The sequence below is a fragment of the Drosophila virilis genome, chromosome X (assembly GCF_030788295.1).
Source record: "Drosophila virilis strain 15010-1051.87 chromosome X, Dvir_AGI_RSII-ME, whole genome shotgun sequence".
Lineage (NCBI taxonomy): Eukaryota > Metazoa > Arthropoda > Insecta > Diptera > Drosophilidae > Drosophila > Drosophila virilis.
This window is the reverse complement of record NC_091543.1, coordinates 27,809,833-27,832,500: the sequence shown is the minus strand read 5'-3', so window position 1 is coordinate 27,832,500 and position 22,668 is coordinate 27,809,833. Positions and strand designations below refer to the sequence as shown.

The 22,668-nt window shown below is 44.9% G+C and overlaps 1 protein-coding gene across 3 annotated transcripts; it reads right to left on the bottom strand.

Annotated features, from left to right (window-relative positions):
- Positions 1–6,638: 6,638 nt before the first annotated feature.
- Hecw (Hecw ubiquitin protein ligase) lies at positions 6,639–22,355 on the bottom strand. 3 transcript variants are annotated; one of them, XM_002055008.4, is made up of 5 exons: positions 21,664–22,355; positions 18,776–21,600; positions 18,197–18,363; positions 9,375–9,563; positions 6,639–9,317 (listed from the first exon to the last, which is right to left on the bottom strand). In XM_002055008.4, the coding sequence occupies exons 1-5, from the start codon at positions 22,052–22,054 to the stop codon at positions 8,243–8,245; spliced, it is 4,647 nt and encodes a 1,548-aa protein (XP_002055044.2). In that variant the 5' UTR covers positions 22,055–22,355; the 3' UTR covers positions 6,639–8,242. The 3 variants fall into 3 exon arrangements, with proteins under 3 accessions (XP_002055044.2, XP_015026509.1, XP_070063556.1); XM_015171023.3 differs by lacking the exons at positions 18,197–18,363; positions 18,776–21,600; positions 21,664–22,355 and adding an exon at positions 14,434–14,922; XM_070207455.1 differs by lacking the exons at positions 18,197–18,363; positions 18,776–21,600; positions 21,664–22,355 and adding an exon at positions 12,324–12,482.
- Positions 22,356–22,668: the final 313 nt, after the last annotated feature.

Here is a 22,668-nt window from a genome sequence, read left to right as displayed (position 1 = left end):
GCAAAAATTTAAATGCAATAATTGTCTTTTTCAGTATACACAAATATTCTATGATACAATTAGATATACTGTAGAAAATTTCATAAATCTCGGTTAAAAAAACCAAAGTTATATGCAACTGCGCAATTGAATAAAGCAGCATCTTTAAGAATTTCTCTATACAAGTACAAACACACATTCATGCGCGTCTGCTTCGCATCTTAACAGCATGGTTATTGCGACTAATTCAAAATTTTGACAATCGACAAAATGGCAAGGGGTCACATCACGTTTTTTTTTCAAAATCGAGGTCGGTGCGAAAGAGAGAGATATGACGTTCCAAAACGACATAATATCTCGGGTAATAGCTCCGCGCGGAGATATGACTTTTCAAAACGACATAATATCTCGGGAAATAGCTCCGCGCGGAGATATGACGTTCCAAAACGACATAATATCTCGGGAAATAGCTCCGCGCGGAGATATGACGTTCCAAAACGACATAATATCTCGGGTAATTGCGCGGAGATATGGCGTTCCAAAACGACATAATATCCCGGGTAATAGAGCGGAGATATGACGTGCCAAAACGACATAATATCCCGAATAATAGCGCGGAGATATGACGTTCCAAATCGACATAATATCCCGGGTAGTAGCGCGGAGATATGACGTTCCAAAACGGCATAATATCTCGGGAAATAGGGCGGAGATATGACGTTCCAAAACGACATAATATCCCGAATAATAGCGCGGAGATATGACGTTCCAAAACGACATAATATCCCGGGTAGTAGCGCGGATATATGACGTTCCAAAACGACATAATATCTCGGGAAATAGCTCCGCGCGGAGATATGACGTTCCAAAACGACATAATATCCCGGGTAGTAGCGCGGATATATGACGTTCCAAAACGACATAATATCTCGGGAAATAGCTCCGCGCGGAGATATGACGTTCCAAAACGACATAATATCCCGGGTAATAGCGCGGAGATATGACGTTCCAAAACGACATAATATCTCGGGAAATAGATCTGCGGGAGATATGACGTTTCAAAACGACATAATATCTCGGGAAATAGCTCCGCGCGGAGATATGACGTTCCAAAACGACATAATATCTCGGGAAATAGCTCCGCGCGGAGATATGACGTTCCAAAACGACATTATATCTCGGGTAATTGCGCGGAGATATGGCGTTCCAAAACGACATAATATCCCGGGTAATAGCGCGGAGATATGACGTTCCAAAACGACATAATATCTGTGGAAATAGCTCCGCGCGGAGATATGACGTGCCAAAACGACATAATATCCCGAATAATAGCGCGGAGATATGACGTTTCAAAACGACATAATATCCCGGATAATAGGGTGGAGATATGACGTTCCAAAACGACATAATATCTCGGGAAATAGCTCCGCGCGGAGATATGACGTTCCAAAACGACATAATATCTCGGGAAATAGCTCCGCGCGGAGATATGACGTTCCAAAACGACATAATATCTTGGGAAATAGCTCCGCGCGGAGATATGACGTTCCAAAACGACATAATATCTCGGGTAATTGCGCGGAGATATGGCGTTCCAAAACGACATAATATCCCGGGTAATAGCGCGGAGATATGACGTTCCAAAACGACATAATATCTCGGGTAATAGCTCCGCGCGGAGATATGACGTTCCAAAACGACATAATATCTCGGGAAATAGCTCCGCGCGGAGATATGACGTTCCAAAACGACATAATATCTCGGGAAATAGCTCCGCGCGGAGATATGACGTTCCAAAACGACATAATATCTCGGGTAATTGCGCGGAGATATGTCGTTCCAAAACGACATAATATCCCGGGTAATAGAGCGGAGATATGACGTGCCAAAACGACATAATATCCCGAATAATAGCGCGGAGATATGACGTTCCAAATCGACATAATATCCCGGGTAGTAGCGCGGAGATATGACGTTCCAAAACGACATAATATCTCGGGAAATAGGGCGGAGATATGACGTTCCAAAACAACATAATATCCCGAATAATAGCGCGGAGATATGACGTTCCAAATCGACATAATATCCCGGGTAGTAGCGCGGAGATATGACGTTCCAAAACGGCATAATATCTCGGGAAATAGGGCGGAGATATGACGTTCCAAAACGACATAATATCCCGGGTAGTAGCGCGGATATATGACGTTCCAAAACGACATAATATCTCGGGTAATTGCGCGGAGATATGGCGTTTCAAAACGACATAATATCCCGGGTAATAGCGCGGAGATATGACGTTCCAAAACGACATAATATCTCGGGTAATAGCTCCTCGCGGAGATATGACGTTCCAAAACGACATAATATCCCGGGTAGTAGCGCGGATATATGACGTTCCAAAACGACATAATATCTCGGGTAATAGCTCTGCGCGGAGATATGACGTTCCAAAACGACATAATATCCCGGGTAATAGCGCGGAGATATGACGTTCCAAAACGACATAATATCTCGGGTAATAGCTCCTCGCGGAGATATGACGTGCCAAAACGACATAATATCCCGAATAATAGCGCGGAGATATGACGTTTCAAAACGACATAATATCCCGGATAATAGGGTGGAGATATGACGTTCCAAAACGACATAATATCTCGGGAAATAGCTCCGCGCGGAGATATGACGTTCCAAAACGACATAATATCTCGGGAAATAGCTCCGCGCGGAGATATGACGTTCCAAAACGACATAATATCTTGGGAAATAGCTCCGCGCGGAGATATGACGTTCCAAAACGACATAATATCTCGGGTAATTGCGCGGAGATATGGCGTTCCAAAACAACATAATATCCCGGGTAATAGCGCGGAGATATGACGTTCCAAAACGACATAATATCTCGGGTAATAGCTCCGCGCGGAGATATGACGTTCCAAAACGACATAATATCTCGGGAAATAGCTCCGCGCGGAGATATGACGTTCCAAAACGACATAATATCTCGGGAAATAGCTCCGCGCGGAGATATGACGTTCCAAAACGACATAATATCTCGGGTAATTGCGCGGAGATATGGCGTTCCAAAACGACATAATATCCCGGGTAATAGAGCGGAGATATGACGTGCCAAAACGACATAATATCCCGAATAATAGCGCGGAGATATGACGTTCCAAATCGACATAATATCCCGGGTAGTAGCGCGGAGATATGACGTTCCAAAACGGCATAATATCTCGGGAAATAGGGCGGAGATATGACGTTCCAAAACAACATAATATCCCGAATAATAGCGCGGAGATATGACGTTCCAAATCGACATAATATCCCGGGTAGTAGCGCGGAGATATGACGTTCCAAAACGGCATAATATCTCGGGAAATAGGGCGGAGATATGACGTTCCAAAACGACATAATATCCCGGGTAGTAGCGCGGATATATGACGTTCCAAAACGACATAATATCTCGGGTAATTGCGCGGAGATATGGCGTTTCAAAACGACATAATATCCCGGGTAATAGCGCGGAGATATGACGTTCCAAAACGACATAATATCTCGGGTAATAGCTCCTCGCGGAGATATGACGTTCCAAAACGACATAATATCCCGGGTAGTAGCGCGGATATATGACGTTCCAAAACGACATAATATCTCGGGTAATAGCTCTGCGCGGAGATATGACGTTCCAAAACGACATAATATCCCGGGTAATAGCGCGGAGATATGACGTTCCAAAACGACATAATATCTCGGGTAATAGCTCCTCGCGGAGATATGACGTTCCAAAACGACATAATATCCCGGGTAATAGCGCGGAGATATGACGTTCCAAAACGACATAATATCTCGGGTAATAGCTCTGCGCGGAGATATGACGTTCCAAAACGACATAATATCCCGGGTAATAGCGCGGAGATATGACGTTCCAAAACGACATAATATCTCGGGTAATAGCTCCTCGCGGAGATATGACGTTCCAAAACGACATAATATCCCGGGTAATAGCGCGGAGATATGACGTTCCAAAACGACATAATATCTGTGGAAATAGCTCCGCGCGGAGATATGACGTTTCAAAACGACATAATATCTCGGGTAATAGCGCGGAGATATGACGTTCCAAAACGACATAATATCCCGGGTAATAGCGCGGAGATATGACGTTCCAAAACGACATAATATCTGTGGAAATAGCTCCGCGCGGAGATATGACGTTCCAAAACGACATAATATCTCGGGCAATAGCTCTGCGCGGAGATATGACGTTCCAAAACGACATAATATCCCGGGTAATAGCGCGGAGATATGACGTTCCAAAACGACATAATATCTCGGGTAACAGCTCCGCGCGGAGATATGACGTTCCAAAACGACATAATATCTCGGGAAATAGCTCCGCGCGGAGATATGACGTTCCAAAACGACATAATATCTCGGGTAATAGCTCCGCGGGGAGATATGACGTTCCAAAACGACATAATATCCCGGGTAATAGCGCGGAGATATGACGTTCCAAAACGACATAATATCTCGGGTAACAGCTCCGCGCGGAGATATGACGTTCCAAAACGACATAATATCTCGGGAAATAGCTCCGCGCGGAGATATGACGTTCCAAAACGACTTAATATCTCGGGAAATAGCTCCGCGCGGAGATATGACGTTCCAAAACGACATAATATCTCGGGTAATAGCGTGGAGATATGACGTTCCAAAACGACATAATATCTCGGGTAATATCTCCGCGCGGAGATATGACGTTCCAAAACGACATAATATCCCGGGTAATAGCGCGGAGATATGACGTTCCAAAACGACATAATATCTGGGGAAATAGCTCCGCGCGGAGATATGACGTTTCAAAACAACATAATATCTCGGTTAATAGCGCGGAGATATGACGTTCCAAAACGACATAATATCTCGGGTAACAGCTCCGCGCGGAGATATGACGTTCCAAAACGACTTAATATCTCGGGAAATAGCTCCGCGCGGAGATATGACGTTCCAAAACGACATAATATCCCGGGTAATAGCGCGGAGATATGACGTTCCAAAACGACATAATATCTCGGGTAATAGATCCACGGGGAGATATGACGTTCCAAAACGACATAATATCCCGGGTAATAGCGCGGAGATATGACGTTCCAAAACGACATAATATCTCGGGCAATAGCTCCGCGGGGAGATATGACGTTCCAAAACGACATAATATCTCGGGTAATAGATCCGTGCGGAGATATGACGTTCCAAAACGACATAATATCTCGGGCAATAGCTCCGCGGGGAGATATGACGTTCCAAAACGACATAATATCCCGGGTAATAGCGCGGAGATATGACGTTCCAAAACGACATAATATCTCGGGTAATAGATCCACGGGGAGATATGACGTTCCAAAACGACATAATATCCCGGGTAATAGCGCGGAGATATGACGTTCCAAAACGACATAATATCTCGGGTAATAGCTCCGCGGGGAGATATGACGTTCCAAAACGACATAATATCCCGGGTAATAGCGCGGAGATATGACGTTCCAAAACGACATAATATCTCAGGCAATAGCTCCGCGGGGAGATATGACGTTCCAAAACGACATAATATCCCGGGTAATAGCGCGGAGATATGACGTTCCAAAACGACATAATATCTCGGGTAATAGATCCGTGCGGAGATATGACGTTCCAAAACGACATAATATCTCGGGCAATAGCTCCGCGGGGAGATATGACGTTCCAAACCAACATCATATCTCGGGTAATAGCTCCGCGGGGAGATATGACGTTCCAAAACGACATAATATCTCGGGTAATAGCGCGGAGATATGACGTTCCAAAACGACATAATATCTCGGGCAATAGCTCCGCGGGGAGATATGACGTTTTAAACCGACATAATATCTCGGGAAATAGCGCGGAGATATGACGTTCCAAAACGACATAATATCTCGGCATAAAACTCTGCGCGGAACCCATTAAAAATGGGTATAAGGGTATATTGTATTTGTGCGAAATCCAAATCCGTACGCAAGGATCTCAGAACATATAAGAGCTATAGACTTGACATTTTAGATTTAGGTGCTCCTAGTGCCTGCGCTGATCGAGTTTGTTTCCGATAATCGATAACTTACTCCGTTTCCAAGCAATCGATAAAAATCGATATCGATATCCTGTTTTTTGGACAATTTTGGTAAATAATAAGAGCTAGAGTCCCCAAGCTTGACATATAGCTTCTAAAATACAATATATATATATGCATTTGATGTTGGTAGAAGAGGGTTCAGGGTATGCCCTAGTCGGGAGCTCCCCACAAGAACCTCTTGCTTGTTTTATATTAATCTTGATTGCCAAGAAATGTGCCTTGGTAGCAGTAAAAAGAGGTATTTGGTTATTTATTTTATTTATTTATTTATTTGTTTTAAACGTAATTTCTTGTCTTCTTTAAATGTGACCTTATATATCCGAAGCGACCTTATGTGACCTTAAATATGTGAAGCTCCATGGTTTTATTTGGAGTTTTCGCATTGTTTTGTAATTTTGTCCAAATCAGGAATGTGTCTTCATGTGTGGAGCTCTAAATAAACAAAGTTCTTAGTTAGGGCATTTAAAATACAAAGATAGCATTTGGCTTTTCAAGTAAAAGGCTCACATTTATTAATTCGTTAATTATAGTTAATTTATTCAATAAATACACGCACATAATAATACAATAAAACGTTCTCAATTATCAATATACTCGTAGATAGTTCAAAAAAGCGTTTTTCTATCCTGCTCTAACTCACTTCCTACCTCTGTCTCGCTTTTTCCACTTTGCTTAACTTGCGCTTAACTAATGCCAAAATACATGTAAACAAATCACCATTTATTAGTTAGTTTTCTTTCTTTTTTTTTTCAAATTTATTTGTTCATTTTTTAATGCTAATATTAAAAATTTGTATGCATTTTCATTGAATGTTTGCTAATAAATTTCGTTATTTTGATTTGTGGTTAAGATTAATTTGTATGCGCCGAAAAAACCAATAAAGCCAAAGCAACGCATTGGACCAATTTGTATTGGGTATCAACCTGATCATATGCTCTATATATATATATATATATATATACACATATACCTTTATGCATTCGGGTATATATATATATATATATATATATATATATATTTGTAGTCGTACAATCGGGTTTTCAATAATTTTTGTAAATTTAAAAACAGTTCACTTATTTGTTACGAATTCAGTATAAGTTTTAGTTCGAAATATTATAACTAACATACGTATCTTCAATCTTTCAATTCCTAAATGGAATGCATAGCTAATAACGCACACATCTAAGGAGATTTTTTTTTTAAGGCTAAGAAATTACAAGCTATTTAAGTATTGGCGTAGAATTTATCAACGGTTTTTTATCACCTTGAATTAAAGTTTTCCGTGTTTTTAATCAGTTTTGTTCAGAGTTTTTTTTTGGTTTTTTTTTTTTTTTTTTTTGGAATGCTAAGAAAAACGATTCAAAGTTTCGCTAGGCTTTAACGACGAGCTTTAAGTTGTAAGTTGTAAGTTGCAAAGTTCCTTTAGGCAGCTTTTAAGTAAACAAGTTCAACGGAACGAACTTTAGTTCATTAGTTCCAAGTCCAAGAGTTGTGTGGGCTTCCTAAGCGCTAGAGAATGCATTTTCGCATTGGTTCAGAGGCCTGTCTGTGTCTGTGTGTGTGTGTGTGTCTGTGTGTGTGTGTGTGTGTGTGTATCTTACGTCTAATGACTGCAAAGTGCGGCGCATTTGGGCGCTGGCAAAAATGTTGTTGAGGTAACGGTAACAGTAACGGTAACGGCAAAATCAAAGCGGCAAAGTTGAAATTTGCAAGCAACGCGATTCGCCAGCATAATACAATATATAAGAATAATTAATATATATAGTTATATATATGTGATATATACGATCATTTGCTGTGGGGTAAACAAACAAAAAAAAAACAGTCTGTTGAGCTAATCGAATTGCTGGCAACAACAATATGCCAGCCCGAAGCCACTAATACATACAATAAATACAATGGAAAAAAAAAGCAATAATAATAATAATATAAAAAAAAAATAAAATAAAAAAAATAATAAAAATAATAAGCAATGCGCTGGGCTAAGGAAAATAAATCAAATAAGAAGATGCAAACACCAACAAATATCACGCATCAGCTGCAAAATGGCAAGTGCAAATCTAGAGCCGAATCCACAATCATCCTCGACATGGCAATTAGTGTCTGGCGGATTCACTCGATGCCAAAGGTATTGGTTTCCTCGACGGCCAGCAGCAGCTTCTCGTAGAGCAGCTCGGGCGTGGGATAGGGCGGCAGGTCGAGCCGATTGAAGCAGGTGTGGGCGCGGGGCAGAGCGTTCGGCTTGCCCCATTTCTCGATGCAGAAGCGGCGCGGTCCGGTGGAGCCGCGCAGCGCCGAGAAGCCCTCGTACGGTATGCTGGATGTGCCCGTGACGAACTGCAGCAGGCGCAGCCGCTGCTCATTGCTGAAGCGCTCGATCACCTGCCAGAACCAGATGATCACCTGATGGTTGTCATGGTAGCCGGAACGGTATTCGGTGTTTAGGCGCCAATCGTTGGTATCGATCTCGGCGGTGCCGGCTATAACCAGCTCCAGTTCGCGTGCATCAAAGACGGAGACCAGCCGCGAGTCAACCACCTCGTAGAAGCCGCGCACCAGCGACTCCGTTTGCTCCTGGACGCCGCGCTCCAAGCGCCATTTGATCATTCGCTCCAGATACTCCTTCTTGTTCTTCTCATTCACAATGAGATTCTTGCCGCCCGGCTTCAGTTCGCGCTCAACAACGCGCCCCAGCAGCTCCTCGGTAACGCAGAAGGTCAGCCCCAGATCAATGCCAGTGCCAATATCATTGTCCCGTATCCACTGCAGCGACTGATGGAACTCGTTGTCCAGCGACTCCAGATCGCTGAGGGCGACCGGCAGACGCAGCAGCGCCTTGTAGAAGGGACGCGTGAAGAACGCGTCCAGCAGATATTGATGGACCAGTGCGAGGCCCAGGACGCGCCCGCTAAACCGGAACCAGTCGTGGCAGTTGTCCACAAAGGCCGACAACGGCGACACCTGCACGGTGTACGTATCGTTGGCGGAGTACTCGAACAAGCCGTAGTAGGGATTGAACAGTTCACGGGACAGCAGAAAGAAGAATTCGCGCGACGGCCCGCCATAGTCGAGGCCCTCCTCTGTGTCCCACAGCACGGCCAGCCGGCCGCGCTGCAGATCCTTCTTGTTGGCGGACATTATACGACGGAATGCGTCCTCCAGCAGATGGCTGCGTCGGATGTGCAATCTGCAAAAGAACATTGATAAGAGCCTGCAGCAGCCACATATTTGGGCATTCACTTACTTCAGTTTGTGTGGCCCCTGGCCGTAGCCCTTGGACTCCAGCTTACGGTAGAAGCTGCGCAGCTTGGCCTCAAAGTCGCGACGGAATGGCGGCGGCGCCCGTTGCGGCATCCGGGAGCTGAGCACCGGCGAGCCCTGTGGACTGCGCTCCTCAATCGGAACATAGCTCATGATCTCCTGCTCGAAGAGGCTGCACAACAAAAAAGAGAGAGAGAGAGAGAGAGAGATTAGGAGAAAGGTCACGCTGAGCTCTGGCATTGAATGCACTTGTCAAAACATGAACATTATTTCTGACCCGGCTCCAGCCGGGCCAGGCGTTAACTAATGGACACATTTTTCAATGGCCGCAATTGATTAGCTCTCCGTTTTCCCACTAGCTAAGCTGACAATCTACTAATGAGACCTATTAGCAGCTACGGCGGCACTTATCGAGTGCAGCCGACTGCCCAATACCCTGTCACAGTGCAATAACAGTTTATGGATCGATGTGGATGTCACAGTGATTTATCGATTAACGTTTATCGTTTATCGATTCCAATAATCAGCTGATGACAACGCTACCATTTCTCATCTTCTATCGATCAGCTAAAGAATTGATCATTTTATAATTATGAGGTCTCTTGAGCGTAAATCGATTGATTTATAAATTCCTGTTGTATCTATCGATATTTTCTAGCCAAGGCTTATCAGTTAATGAAATATTCACCAACAATAAAGGCAAATATTAAAAATGACATTGTTAAACATTGATAAATGTATTTGTTTGCATATAAGACAGAAATGGGGCTAAATGTCAGTTGTTTTCAAAAGGCGACGTCCTGTACAGCAAAAGCGTTGCCACCTAGTCATTTATCGTTTTGATTACAAGCAGGGTTGCCATTTAACAAGCATATTATAATCTTATGATTGATTCTGCAATTTTTACTTAGATATATGTTCATATATCCGGATATGAACTCTCGTTGGCATATGCTAGGCTTTCCGCAAGGTAAATATGAAAAGCACAAAAATAAATTGCAACCCGCATCAAACTGTGCCTTGATTTTCCATTTGAAAAACGGCAAAACAAATGATCGAAAAACAAACAGAAAAAATAAATATGGGGAAACGAAAAAAACAAAAAAGCGCAGCCGGAAGAATTTAAGCTGACCGCAGCGGACCTTGGCACTCGGCACTTTTCCCAACGGGCTTCGGTGTTCGGCCAGAAATCGTGGACTCCAATAATATGCTGGGCTCCAATATATCTGGCACTGCGTGTATATTCTAATTGCCGATTCATAATTTGAATTCGAGTTGCGTTTTTTTTTTTCTGTGCTATTTCGCGCTTACTTTTTGACCTTCAACTTGAATTTGAAAATTGGTCAATTAATAATACAAATTATGGCGATCGCTCTGAGGGAGAGACAGAGAGGGGGGGGGGGGGTCAGTTGCTGGTGCGGGGCGTGACGCCGTGCAACTAGTGACAACAGTTTGAGTGCAATTAACGCCTCTTTCGCGCGGCACGGAAATGACTAATTTCCAAAAAAAAATGAAAAGAAAAAAACAAACATCAAAAACAAACTAAAATAATGTTAATTCGAATTGGTAACTGATCGGCAATATAATTTGAGCCGTGTCAAATTACTTTCAAAATTGACTAAAGTTAACAAATTATTAACCGAAAAACGAAAAACGAAAAAAAAAAAAAAAACACCAGCACAGGAAATTGCAATTAACTTAAATTAAAAGCGCCGAAAACGCGCGCGACTTTAAACGCGATCAATGCGGGCGCGCGTCGCCCACAGTGGTGCGTGCGTGTGGTGCTGCGCTCGGTGGTGTCATCTTCCCTGTTCTACTTACTCGACCGATGACAAACATGATTTGTAGCAACCGTTTTGGGTGCGGTCAAACTTAATTGAATTAGCTCGGCGATCTTCCGTTCTTCTGGAACATGCACTTATACGGAAGGGGGCAAATGCATGGCACGAAATACCAGAGTGAGAGAGGGGACATGCAAGTAACTCCGAACCACAAGATATTCCCTTTAATTTTGATGTCCAACTAATTTGCATTCGAATTTCCAATATATACGGCAGTCCATGTGAGTTGTGGCAATGTGCACATTATTTTGACCACGACTGTAGGTATATCTCATACATATGTATACCCTTTTATCAGAAAGGGCTATTGAACCACTTTGCAAGAACTAACTCATGTATGCACGGCTTATCAGAAAGCAACTAGCCGGATGCATAATCATGAATGTAATCCAAAAAAAACAAAACAAAAGCAAATAGAAAACTTCACAATGAGATTTATGTTTATGTAAGTAGAATGCGTTGAACGAGTACACCTCATATCTCATATTTATCAACTAAATAAAGTTGGCAGAATAGCTTAGTATTTCAATATTATTCGTTTTAATTCTCAAAGCAATTTAAATATAATATCATATCAAATGATATATCTATTAATATCTGTTTTAGCTCTATTGACAAATCCACAATTGTGAGCGGAAAATAGGTGAAAAACTGAGTACTTAGGCAAAAATGCAGCTGTGTTTTTGTATTAAATGCCCATTACATTATATATAATATATATTGGTAGACAAATAAATAGTCTTCTTTGTGTATCTATTGTGGGCAACATATGCTGTAGCCGCAACCTATTCGAAATTCTAGCTGTCTCTGATTCCAGCTCTGGTAACAAGACGTCACCGGAACACTGCAAATGCATACAAGGCACATACGAACTATGTATGTATGCATGTCATTCAAAGATATTCCCAGGCTCAACTTCCAAAACAAAAACAAAACAAAATTCCAGAAATATGCAGAGTAAATGTATGTTACATACGTATGTGCAGTATGCAAAATATGTTCGTACATCATGAAAATATGAGACGCTTTATGCTGGTCTCTTCCGCAACAACAACAACAACAACAACAACAACAACGACAACAACACTCACTTGGCCCACATGGTATTATAGGTATAGCTGAACTTGGAAAAGAGTCCCATTTGATTGACGCAACCCTTGGCTGGTTGCAAGGCCCCGCTGGATACTCAATTGGTGTACTTCAAAGAATTTAATTAAGTTTTTAATTTCAACAAAAAACAACCCAAAGTTCTAGCAGCCACAAGCGAAATGTAGACGATCCGAGAACCGAACAAAAAAAATACCAACTGAGGTCTGCGCAAGTTCTCGAGCTCGAGCGTAGGTGCTGCAGTAAAACCCGTGCAGTTAGGAGAGAGCGGGAGTAAGCGAAAGAGCGAGGGAGTAGGGGGGGAAGCGGGGAGGGCATGAGAGCAGGGCCCGATAGCATTGATAAGGCATATGGCTAGATAAAGCCATTGTGGGGGTATTACGAATTTAATCAAAAAAAAAAAAAAAAACCGATGTCGCAAGTCGCAGGGGGAAGGGGAAGAGGGGGCCCATGGGTAATCCGGTGGCAGTTGCAACAGTTGTTCGATTGTCACCAATTTACAATGTGGACAGCCGCAATTCGACGAGTGCCTCGATAAGAGCCCAACATGTTTCGGAACTCAATTGATTTCGATTGTTGTGCAATACGAGCGAAAGGCACTTCAGCCGGACTCTCGCCGGATCCTTGAGCCAGTCCTAAGTAATTGGAGCCAACAACAATTGGATAATGTTTTAATACCCTGTGCTCCCTGGCAAGTGGCCAGCAGAAAGGGCATAAAAAGAGTTCTTGTAGAACATGTTGAATGCTTATCGATATAATATCGGAATTTATCGATTTTTTAACAACGTTTCTTAACAGCACAGCTCGAACAATTTGGTCATCCTATATAGAGTACACTGATCAAAAGGATGTACAGCTTTCGCGAAAGAAAAAAGATACAATCTGCAAAGATGGAAGCTATTCAAAATGGCGAGGGGACAACAAAGGGTAGCTAGAAGATTTGCAGGGTATATTCGAGTCGGGCAGCGGCGACCAGAGAATTGACCAGATTTAGAAAAGATGGCGATGTTGTTTGCGTTGCATTCCAGATTTAAGCAGTAACCAGAAACTGGGACACTTGATAGACAGTTCAGGTTAGCGTCTTCTCTGGGTGGCAATGCGGCAACAGAACAGAATCGTGAGAACTGCAACATGTGGCAAGGAACTGCGCATTGCCGTGCTTCCTCTGCAACTTTGGGGCATTTGAAAATTGCTGGATACGCGTTATTTGTGGCCATTCAAATGGCAAATGATTCATTTGGCGCTTATTTCGCGTTGTGTATGGCAAATAAATGTGGAATGCAAGCGTGTAATACGAGAACTCAGGATGTTGACGTACTTGTCCGTGCCGCTTGAATACAATAAATGCATAGATGCATAGATGGATAGATATGGACTGGGTTTATCTTTACGGTTAGGCAATTTTGAAATTTGAAATTCACCTGATCTATTGATCTACTTAAATGCTTTGCAGAACGCTTTCAAATTCCTTCAGCAATTGCGGTTTGGTTTGTTTTTTTTTTTTTGTTTTTCTGGCTGGTTTTTCTTTTCTGAAGATCGTTGTTTGGAAAACTACAAAACAAAGCTTTGTTGTCTTGCCAATGCCTTGAAGAAAACTTTCGCCAGCTTTTAACGAAACTTTAAATCAAGTTTAAAGCTTGGCCTAAAAGGGCAAGGGCTAAGCTAAGTTACAAATTCTAATATTCTAATATAAATATTCGGTCTTCGATTCTTCTTGCCTGCATTTCGAATAGTTATAAGATTTCAAATATTATAGTGCTCCTCCAATTGATTTATGTGCTCTACTTTGTAGAAGATACTTAAAAGCTCAACACAAGAATCTTAGAAAATAATCTAAAAAATGTTTTAAAAAAAGTGGGATATGTGAGCAAAATGTAATGGGATTGCTTTGGCCAAGTGCTGTGTATCTTTACACCCGACTTTGTATGTATTTCACAAATGCAAGTAATTCGCACAAATTTAGTCATGATTTAAGCTCCACTCCGAGTATATTTGTTGACACACAACCGGCTGACCCGAGGGCGGGCCAAGGGTTGGGGGCAGCACAGGCACACAGAAGAGAGCTTGGGATATTGGGCTAGGTTAGTTACTTACACGGCCCACACAATGTAGGCGGCCTTGGATAGAAAGCCCATTTTGTAGTACGCCCAGAGCCTTGACCTCTGGATGCTTGAACATGCCGTTGAATGCTTGAAATTCTATCAGAACTGTTCACAGCACAGTAAAAAATTAATAAACTAAAAAAAACAAGCTCACAGTTTTAATTTAATATTAAGTAGTTCTTAGTTTTTTTTCGTATATTTATTTATTTATGATTTTTGTTTTTTTTTTTCGCTTGTTGTTATTTTCGACACTGCGGCGACTTGCACGCGCTGACAGTTAAAATGCTTCTGTTTTTTTTTTGAGTTTTTTTTTTGTTTTTGGTTTGGTGTCAGTTTTTTTTTTTCAGTTTAAAGAGGCGCGCGAAATCGAACGAGAACTAAAACAACAACAAGATCGGAGTCGGAGTCGGAATCGGAGTCGGAGTTAGTTTTTGTGCGAGGCCGAGGCGCGAACCCGGCGCATTTTTTAATGTCGAATAGCAAACGCAGAATGGACGCGTTTTGTCTAGCGCCCAGCCGATAAATATGGAATTGGAAATGAAATTAAGCAAGCGCACAAAATAAACAACAACAACAACAACAACAGAGCAAAGAAAATTATTTAATTGTAGTTCTTTTCTATGTTTGTGTGTGCCGAAGTGCAGCCGAAGCGCAGACGAACAATTGCCGAACTTTAAGTTCTGCTGCGCCGACGTCAGCAGCAGCTGCTGCCGCGGCTACCGCTTCAAGAACCAATAGACGCTGACGACGCCGACGGCGGCTGCGCGGCTCTGGGCTAACGGGGGGGGGCTGTGACTGACTCATGGGTGGTGCAGTTTTTTTTTTTTTTTTTTTTTGATTACGATTGCGCCGACCGCCAGAGGGCCGAGGCATGTGTGCAACGATGACGACTGTGGCGTTGGTCATGGTTAAAGCTGTGGCTCATCAGCCGATCGCCGGCTGATATTATTTTTTGTTTTTGTATTCTGGGAGCGAGGGGGCGTCCCTCTGACTGGGTCTGGCTAGGAGTGGGGGCTGGTAGTTTGACCTAAAGGCGCGTCATGCATTTAGCACGCCCAGGCCCAAGCCCAATGAACTGTAAACCATGCGAGACGACAGCAAGCAACGGGCAAGAGTCTCCTTCAATGGGTCAAATAACAAACACAAATAGACCCTCAACAATAACTGAAAAGCTGAAAGCTTGTCAACGCTTCAGTTGTGACAAAAACGCTGCCCCAATGATCATCATCATCATCATCATGAGCAACAGCAGCGGCAGCAGCGTTGCCAATAATGACGATGACGTCGTTGCCACACCCCCACCCCGAGTCGGAACGCTGCAGCTGAAGCCGGCGCTGAAACCCTGCCTAGCCAATAAATTATGGTTTATTGGCAACGCTCATTTGTCGCCGGCCGCAGCCCCAAAAAAAAAAAAAAAAACAAAATACAACTGAACTGAAATTGGGTTAAACAGCGTCTCGTCGCGTCTCCTCTTCAAGGGATTAGCATGAATATTAAAAGTGGAGTGGCAAGCGCAAGGCTAACTAGTATTTTTGGATTCTCTGTGAAAGGGGCGCGGCTAACACTAAATTTTACACATCATTTATGAAAAACCGTAATATGATGGTAAGCTGTGTTCGTACAGGGTGACTCTTGCGTCAGATCTGTACAATTCGTGATTTCGGAGTTGGGCGGGAGAGAGAGTGAGAGGAATTATGCATGAGGCCAGATGTTAAAGCTTTGCTATACATTCAAGTGTTGTGAAAGCAATATCATTTAACAATAATGTGTAGAAAAGGCTCCTCTTTTTTTACGAGCACTTTCCCTTAGCCAATAGACAATTTTGTGGAAAAATATCTTCTTCACGTTGCCTAGATAAAAGCATTGACATGGGTCCAGTATGTCATATAGCTTTTAGTTTTTTTTTAGATATCTAAACTAAACTTGGCATTTACGAGCTCTACCATAATCCACATATAAGAACCAAACTTAATCAGTATCGAATTGATATATGCTACAATATCTCTAGAAGAACAATTTCTCATAAATCTAATATATATATATATGGGTATATATAGATCTATTCATCAATTTCTTTTAGGGAATCTTCAGACAAGCTCGAACAAACAAAAATAAGCTATAGCAAACTAAAAGAAGTAAAATGTATGCAACATTTAAATGGAACACCCTGTTAAGGGGCCTTCCCCTAAATTGTAAAGCGACAACATACTGAATGAAGAAGTAAAATGTATGCAACATTTAAATGGGACACCCTGTTAATGGGCCTTCTCCACTTTGAAGAAGACTCAATCAAATTTAGTTGAAAAAAGATCCTGTTATTTACTCAAAATTTATTTAAACAATCCTGGCCCAAACCCATTTAGAGAATAGTTGAATGTGAGATGCATTTTTATCTTATCAACATGCACATGTTGGTGTTTACTTGCAGCAGGTAGATGGAGTGGACACGCCCACGGCAATGCCAGCTCGGATTTGGTAGCCCGGTTTTTGGGATGCAATGGAGCGCGATAATTTGTCTAATCGAATGCAATTAAATCAAACAATTTCAATTGGTTGGGGCTGAGCCGTTTGAAGCTGTCTTGGATAATGCCAGCTAATCTGTGGCTTAATCTATTAACAACATGTCAGATTAAGGTCAGAAAATGCATGTGAATAGTTCTCATATTTCCTCAATAGTTGTGGTTGAGTCAACATTTTGAAGAAATATTGGCAATTAGACAATAAATATCAGCTAGCCAGCTAATGGCTCAGGAGCTGGTGCTGTAGGAGGTTCGGGCAATTTGTAGCTTTACAAATATTTTGCTAACCTCGCTTAAGTTGTTGTTGTTGTTGTTGCTGTTGTTGTTGTTGTTGTTGTTGCTGTTGTTGTTGCTGTTGCTGTTGTTGTTGTTGTTATTAAAAGTGTTTTGGAAAATAAGCGTACAACCTTCGCAGCGATTTTCAAATGCAATTAACACACACACACACACACACACGTTCAACAACAACGTCGCCGAGCGCACTCAAGCAGGACGACCAAGTCACCACCAACACCGCCATCAACACCACCAACAGAACCACCAACACCACGAACCGACCACCGATCGATCCATTGCGGCGCGCGGCTCGCCGATGAAGACGCGGCAATGCAATGCAATTTGTGCCAAAGCCTTTGCCAAGTGCAACTGATGGCTATGACTGTGACTTCTGTGACTTCTGTGACTGGCAGTAAGAAGTTTAAATCAACTAGTCGAGGCGTGCCCAACTAGAAGATACCCTAATACCAGTAAAGACATTCTTGCAACATGAATAAATGCGCAGTTCTTCCCTTAACGAGCTTCGGTGCTTATTGTCCGATCGAATTGGGCATAAAAATGGTATTCGGATGAAATACAAGGTTATTTTTCAATTTTGATGTATTTGTATATACAAAAGCATATATACGAAATTCGCTGTAAATCGTGTCTCTCGATATTTTGGCAATGGGATAAATATATTGACAAAATATGATAAACTCGTTTTGCATTTTGCATAGGGGAATGTATATTTCAGACGAGCGGAAGATTGGCTAGATAGACTAAGTTCCCTGTCCTGTTCAAGAATATGGTATCTATTTTATGGGATCAGTCATGCTCAGACGCTTCTCAGGAATACATCCACGAATTTCCTCTATATATAGAGGATAAGTCGAGTGAGTGGGGAGGGCTCAAATAACCCGCAACAACAATCAGTTTTTCCAGCCCAATCATCTGGTATTTATTATGATAGACACTTACCTAAGCAATATTGTCAATTGCAAATCGTGGCCCAGACGCTCCAGGGCGGGCACGCCCTCAACTCTCAGAATGTTTATTTTTTCGCGCAGCGATCGGGACACCGTATGCTGGCCCTGCCGTTCGCGCAGTATCTCCAAGATGTTGGGTTGACGCAGAAAAGCGATTACCTGCCATGAAGACAAGAAAATAAATGGATTACAATTAAGTGTGAGACGTAAAAGATAAACAGAGAATCGAAATGTTAGGATATGCTTGGGAGAGATTATTAAAGAGAAAGAGCCAAAACCTGAGCCAAGACTTTGGAAATGTTCGATTTATAATTGAAACCCACACAACTCTTGCTAACTAGCGAGTATTGCCCGGCATTGCCCGGCCTTGCCTGTGGCACGTATTGCAGAAAACTTAGAACTTTATTAATAAAATCTTTAAAATGCACTTTCCACAACTTTTTAGCTCTTTCGGTTTGACCTGTACCTCGATCATCAATCAGTCAATCAGTCAGTCAGTCGGTCAGTTTTATTGTCAGAGATATGTGTTTCTGTTGGGATAATTAGTTTAGACTATGTTTCTGGTACTCACCTTTTCATTGTAAGCTATCGGCACATCCTCTGGACCGGATGCAGTGGCTCCGCTGCTGCTGGGGCCGCCGACGGCGCCGCTCAGGCTCAGCGCGCAGGCAATGGCCGCCGCCGTAGTGCAGTTGTGTGTGGATGCAGCGGCGGCGGCGGCGGCGGCTGCAGCTTGATTAAGACTGTTCCGACATGGTCGGGGTGGCGGCAGCGGCGGTACGCCCGAGACCGTTGCACCAGAACTGCCGGAACTGCCGGAGCTGCTGGAGTTGATGTGGCCGCTGGTGGCCGACAGGCAATTGCCATCAACCAGATCCGGTTGCGGCTGTTGCAAATATTGTTGTTGATGGTGGTGGTGGTGGTGGTGCTGCTGCTGCTGCTGGCGATGACGCACAACGCGTGGACATTCGAGCGGCAGGCGAGGATCCATAAAGGACGTCTTGCGATGCTGGTGATCGATGAAGAACTGTTTGCCGGACTGATCCATTTTGGTCTCCCAACAGGAGGGCAGCTCGCGGCTCAGCTGGGCAAATGTGTTGACAAGCGCCACCAGATCCTTGTTGTATTGATAGCGCTGGAAGCACTGCGGATCGCGACGAATACGCATTACCATATGCTTGAGCGCCGCGTTCCGATTGTATATGGCCAACGCCGCCTCGTTCGTGTGCAGCAGAGAGTAAAAGTCGGGACGGCAAAGCATCAGCACCGCCGGATGTATGGCCAGATTAAGCGAGCCGGGCGCCACAGCTGCCCCAGTCCCAGTCCCAGCCCCAGTCGCAGTCCCAACGCCAGCAGCGCCAGCGGCAACAGTTGTGGACGACGCCGTTGCAGTTGTCTGGCGAGGAAGACTATACAGCTGACTGGGACCATGGCCAGTGGACGGGTCGGCGGCGTGCAGCGAGAGGCGATTCTCGTTGGTGATGGTGCGCCGTATGGACTGATAGCGTCTATCCAGCTGCTGGCGATGGTGCTGCTCGCGACCGCCGGGACCTGTGCTGGGACCAGGACGCTGCCAGGATGTGGTGCGAGTCGTATGATCAATATAGAATATGCGCCCATGACTGTCCATGCGTGCCTCCCATGCGGGCGGCAAAGGCGGATCCGTGCCGCTGGCGCTCTCCATGATGCCAGCTCCCGCGCCCGCGCCAGCGCTTGCGGCAGCTGATGCCGCTGCCGCTGCCGCCGCCGCCGCTGCTGCACTGCGTTCCGGAATGGAGGGCAGACGTGTGCTGCTTATGTGCAACATGTCATTGTTGTCATCCGCATCCGCATCCGCTGACCGCGCGCCAGCTGGTGAGCCAGGCGGTGTCTGCAGTTGGTTATAATCCATTTGACTAGAGTTCGGCTCCACTGTGCCGGCAGTGCTGGAATTGGCAGTGACGGCCTGCAGACGCGCATGCCGGCGCGCATGATGTGTGGGCGTGGGCGGACAGATGAGCCCACCAGCAGCTGCAGCGGCAGCTCCTCCGCCGCCGCCCACGCGCTTTAACAGTCGCTGCTGAGGGCGTTGCGCATGGAAAGTGGACGGCGGCGCCATGGGCAGCGGCAGAATTGACTCCAGGCCACCGACGCCGCGTCCGCGTGTGGGCGAGTGTTGCTCGGGACTGAGGCTGAGATCCAGCGGAGAGACGCTGCGCGTGGAACAGCCCGAGGGTGGACTGCGCTGACGCTTGGGCGAAAGCAGCAGCCGTGGCGAATTGCTGCTGCTGCTGCTGCCAGGCAGATGATAGGGTTCATCCGTGGCCGTGCCGGCGCCGGCGCCCTTGCCATTGGACAGGGCACGCGTCAGGGGTCGATGCTGTCGCAGATAGGGAAAGTGATGGCCCCCCAGGCCATTGGCGGCGGCAACAGCAGAGCTGCAGCTAGCGCCAGAGCTGGTGCTGGCCATGCTGTTGTGCTGCTCCTGGAGGGGGAACGTGGGAAACTCATACGTTAAATGGGCGGGCACCTTCTGAGTGCTGATCGTATTGATGTAGCTGTCGGGTCCAATCTTTTTCTGGATGAGCGGCTTAAAGCGCATGGGCGGCGGACTGGCCTCCGGCGGCTGACCGAGCAGGCGCAGCGGCGAGCTGTTGTTACTGCTGGCACCGCTGTAACTTGGCCCATCCTCCGGGTGCATACGCTCATCCGTATCGAGTATATCAAATTTGAAGACATCACCCTGAAGCTTTAGCTCGCGTCCAATGGCGCGTGGCGGCCACGAGCGCTCTAGCGGACGATGCTGTGCAGGCTGTCGCAGATGCTTTTGACGAACCTGCGCACCGCCGCCCAAATAGGCGCTGGCCTGCAGAGCCGCTGCCGCGCCCAGCAGACTCTCGACGGCAGCCGCCTCTTCGTCGACATCATCATCATCCTCCTCCTCCTCCTGTTGGTGCTGGTGCTGCTCCTCCTCCTCCTGTTGCTCCTGAAGTTCGGAAACACTCAGTGTGTCCACCATTTCGGCGGGTACCGTCTCAAAGCATTCGCGCGCCACCCACAAATTGAAGCTATCACCATTGGATGCCGTTGTTGTGGCTGCCGAACTTGGTTTGGTTCGCTTCTTGGAGCCACCGTTTTGGGGCGACAGCGTCCAGGACTTGCGACGTGCACCGCCGCCAACACTACAGCTGCCCTCGCTGCCAATGCTGCCGTTGCACGAGCTACTCGGCGATAGAGTCGCCGCCGATGCCGATGCCGATGCCAATGCCGTGCTGCCGGGCATCTCGCAGGACTTGGTCGTGAGCAGCGCCTGATGTTGATTTGGTGGTCGTGACGAGTCGCTGGCAGCCGTTGAGCCGGCCGCTGCTCCCAGCTGGCTAATTTCGTTGTTTGTCTCATGTTGCAAGTCTCTTGGAGCTGTTAAAAGGATGCGCAAATTAGCAAGTCCAATACAATGAGAAAAGCGTGTGGGTCACTTACTGTGGTTGCGCATCACAACATCGTCGCTGGCATCCGGTTCTGGCTGCAGCACCTGTCCAATATCCGGCTGCTGCTCTGTGCGTCTATGGCTCTCATCGTGCTCGGCATCTGCATCTGCATCGCTAACATTCACTCTGACGTCACTGGCCAATGTCAACGCACTTTGGAATGCCGTTTCCAGCTCATCGCTTTCATTGCCATTGCGCGCCTCGAAGTAGGCATCCTTGGCATCGTCATCGTCATCCCCACCATCGTCATCGTCGTCATCATCATTGTCCGCTTGCCCGTCATTCTTATGCGTTGTTGTCACTTGGCTGTCTTGCTCAGCATCCGCTGCGCCCTCAACAACAGTTACGATGCCCGCTGCGGTAACATGCGCTGGAGGCTCCATGCTTGCTGTCCCCGCTTACCCCACCCCAACTGCTGCTGCTGCTGCTGCTGCTCTACTTTTTTATAGATTTCTTGTTTCGCATAATATTGGCTGCTACTGTCACTGGCTGCGCTGCTGCCTGCTGATGCTGCTGCTGCTGCTGCTGCTGCGTCGCTGTGTTCTTGCTATCGATAATTTTGAATGTTAGCAAACAGCTGTTTATTGGACCTTCATCTTTAACCACCACTGTACGCAGTGTACAATTGTACATTGCCCTGTTTGTAACAACACTGTAATAGACAAATGACAACAGAACATAAACAAAAGTATGACCAGCAGCAAACAAGTGTGCCCAGCATGTTTTGGTATTTTAGCTGCATGTGCCAACTCTATAATGTACTAAATAATTCCGAAGGGATTTTTTGAATTTTTGGCGCTGGCACCTGAAAAAAAAAACCCCGAATAATATTGTATGTTGATTGAGATATCTTAATGAGATCTTAAAACGGACATAAACAGGTTGAAGGGGTCTCCTTAAGATTACTTAATTCAAAATAATTTATTATTTTGAATATATTCAATTATGAAACAATAAAACACCGTAGAAACTATTTAGACACCATATACTCCTATTT

Bases quoted from the DNA above. Each gene is read 5' to 3' on its own strand.
- Hecw (XM_002055008.4), bottom strand. From the start codon at position 22,054: ATGGAGCCTCCAGCGCATGTTACCGCAGCGGGCATCGTAACTGTTGTT. The intron at 21,601-21,663 runs GTAAGTGACCCA...TCCTTTTAACAG, and splicing joins TGTTGTGATGCGCAACCACA to CTCCAAGAGACTTGCAACAT. The intron at 9,564-18,196 runs GTAAGTGTCTAT...TTTGTTGTGCAG, and splicing joins CAATTGACAATATTGCTTAG to CCTCTTCGAGCAGGAGATCA.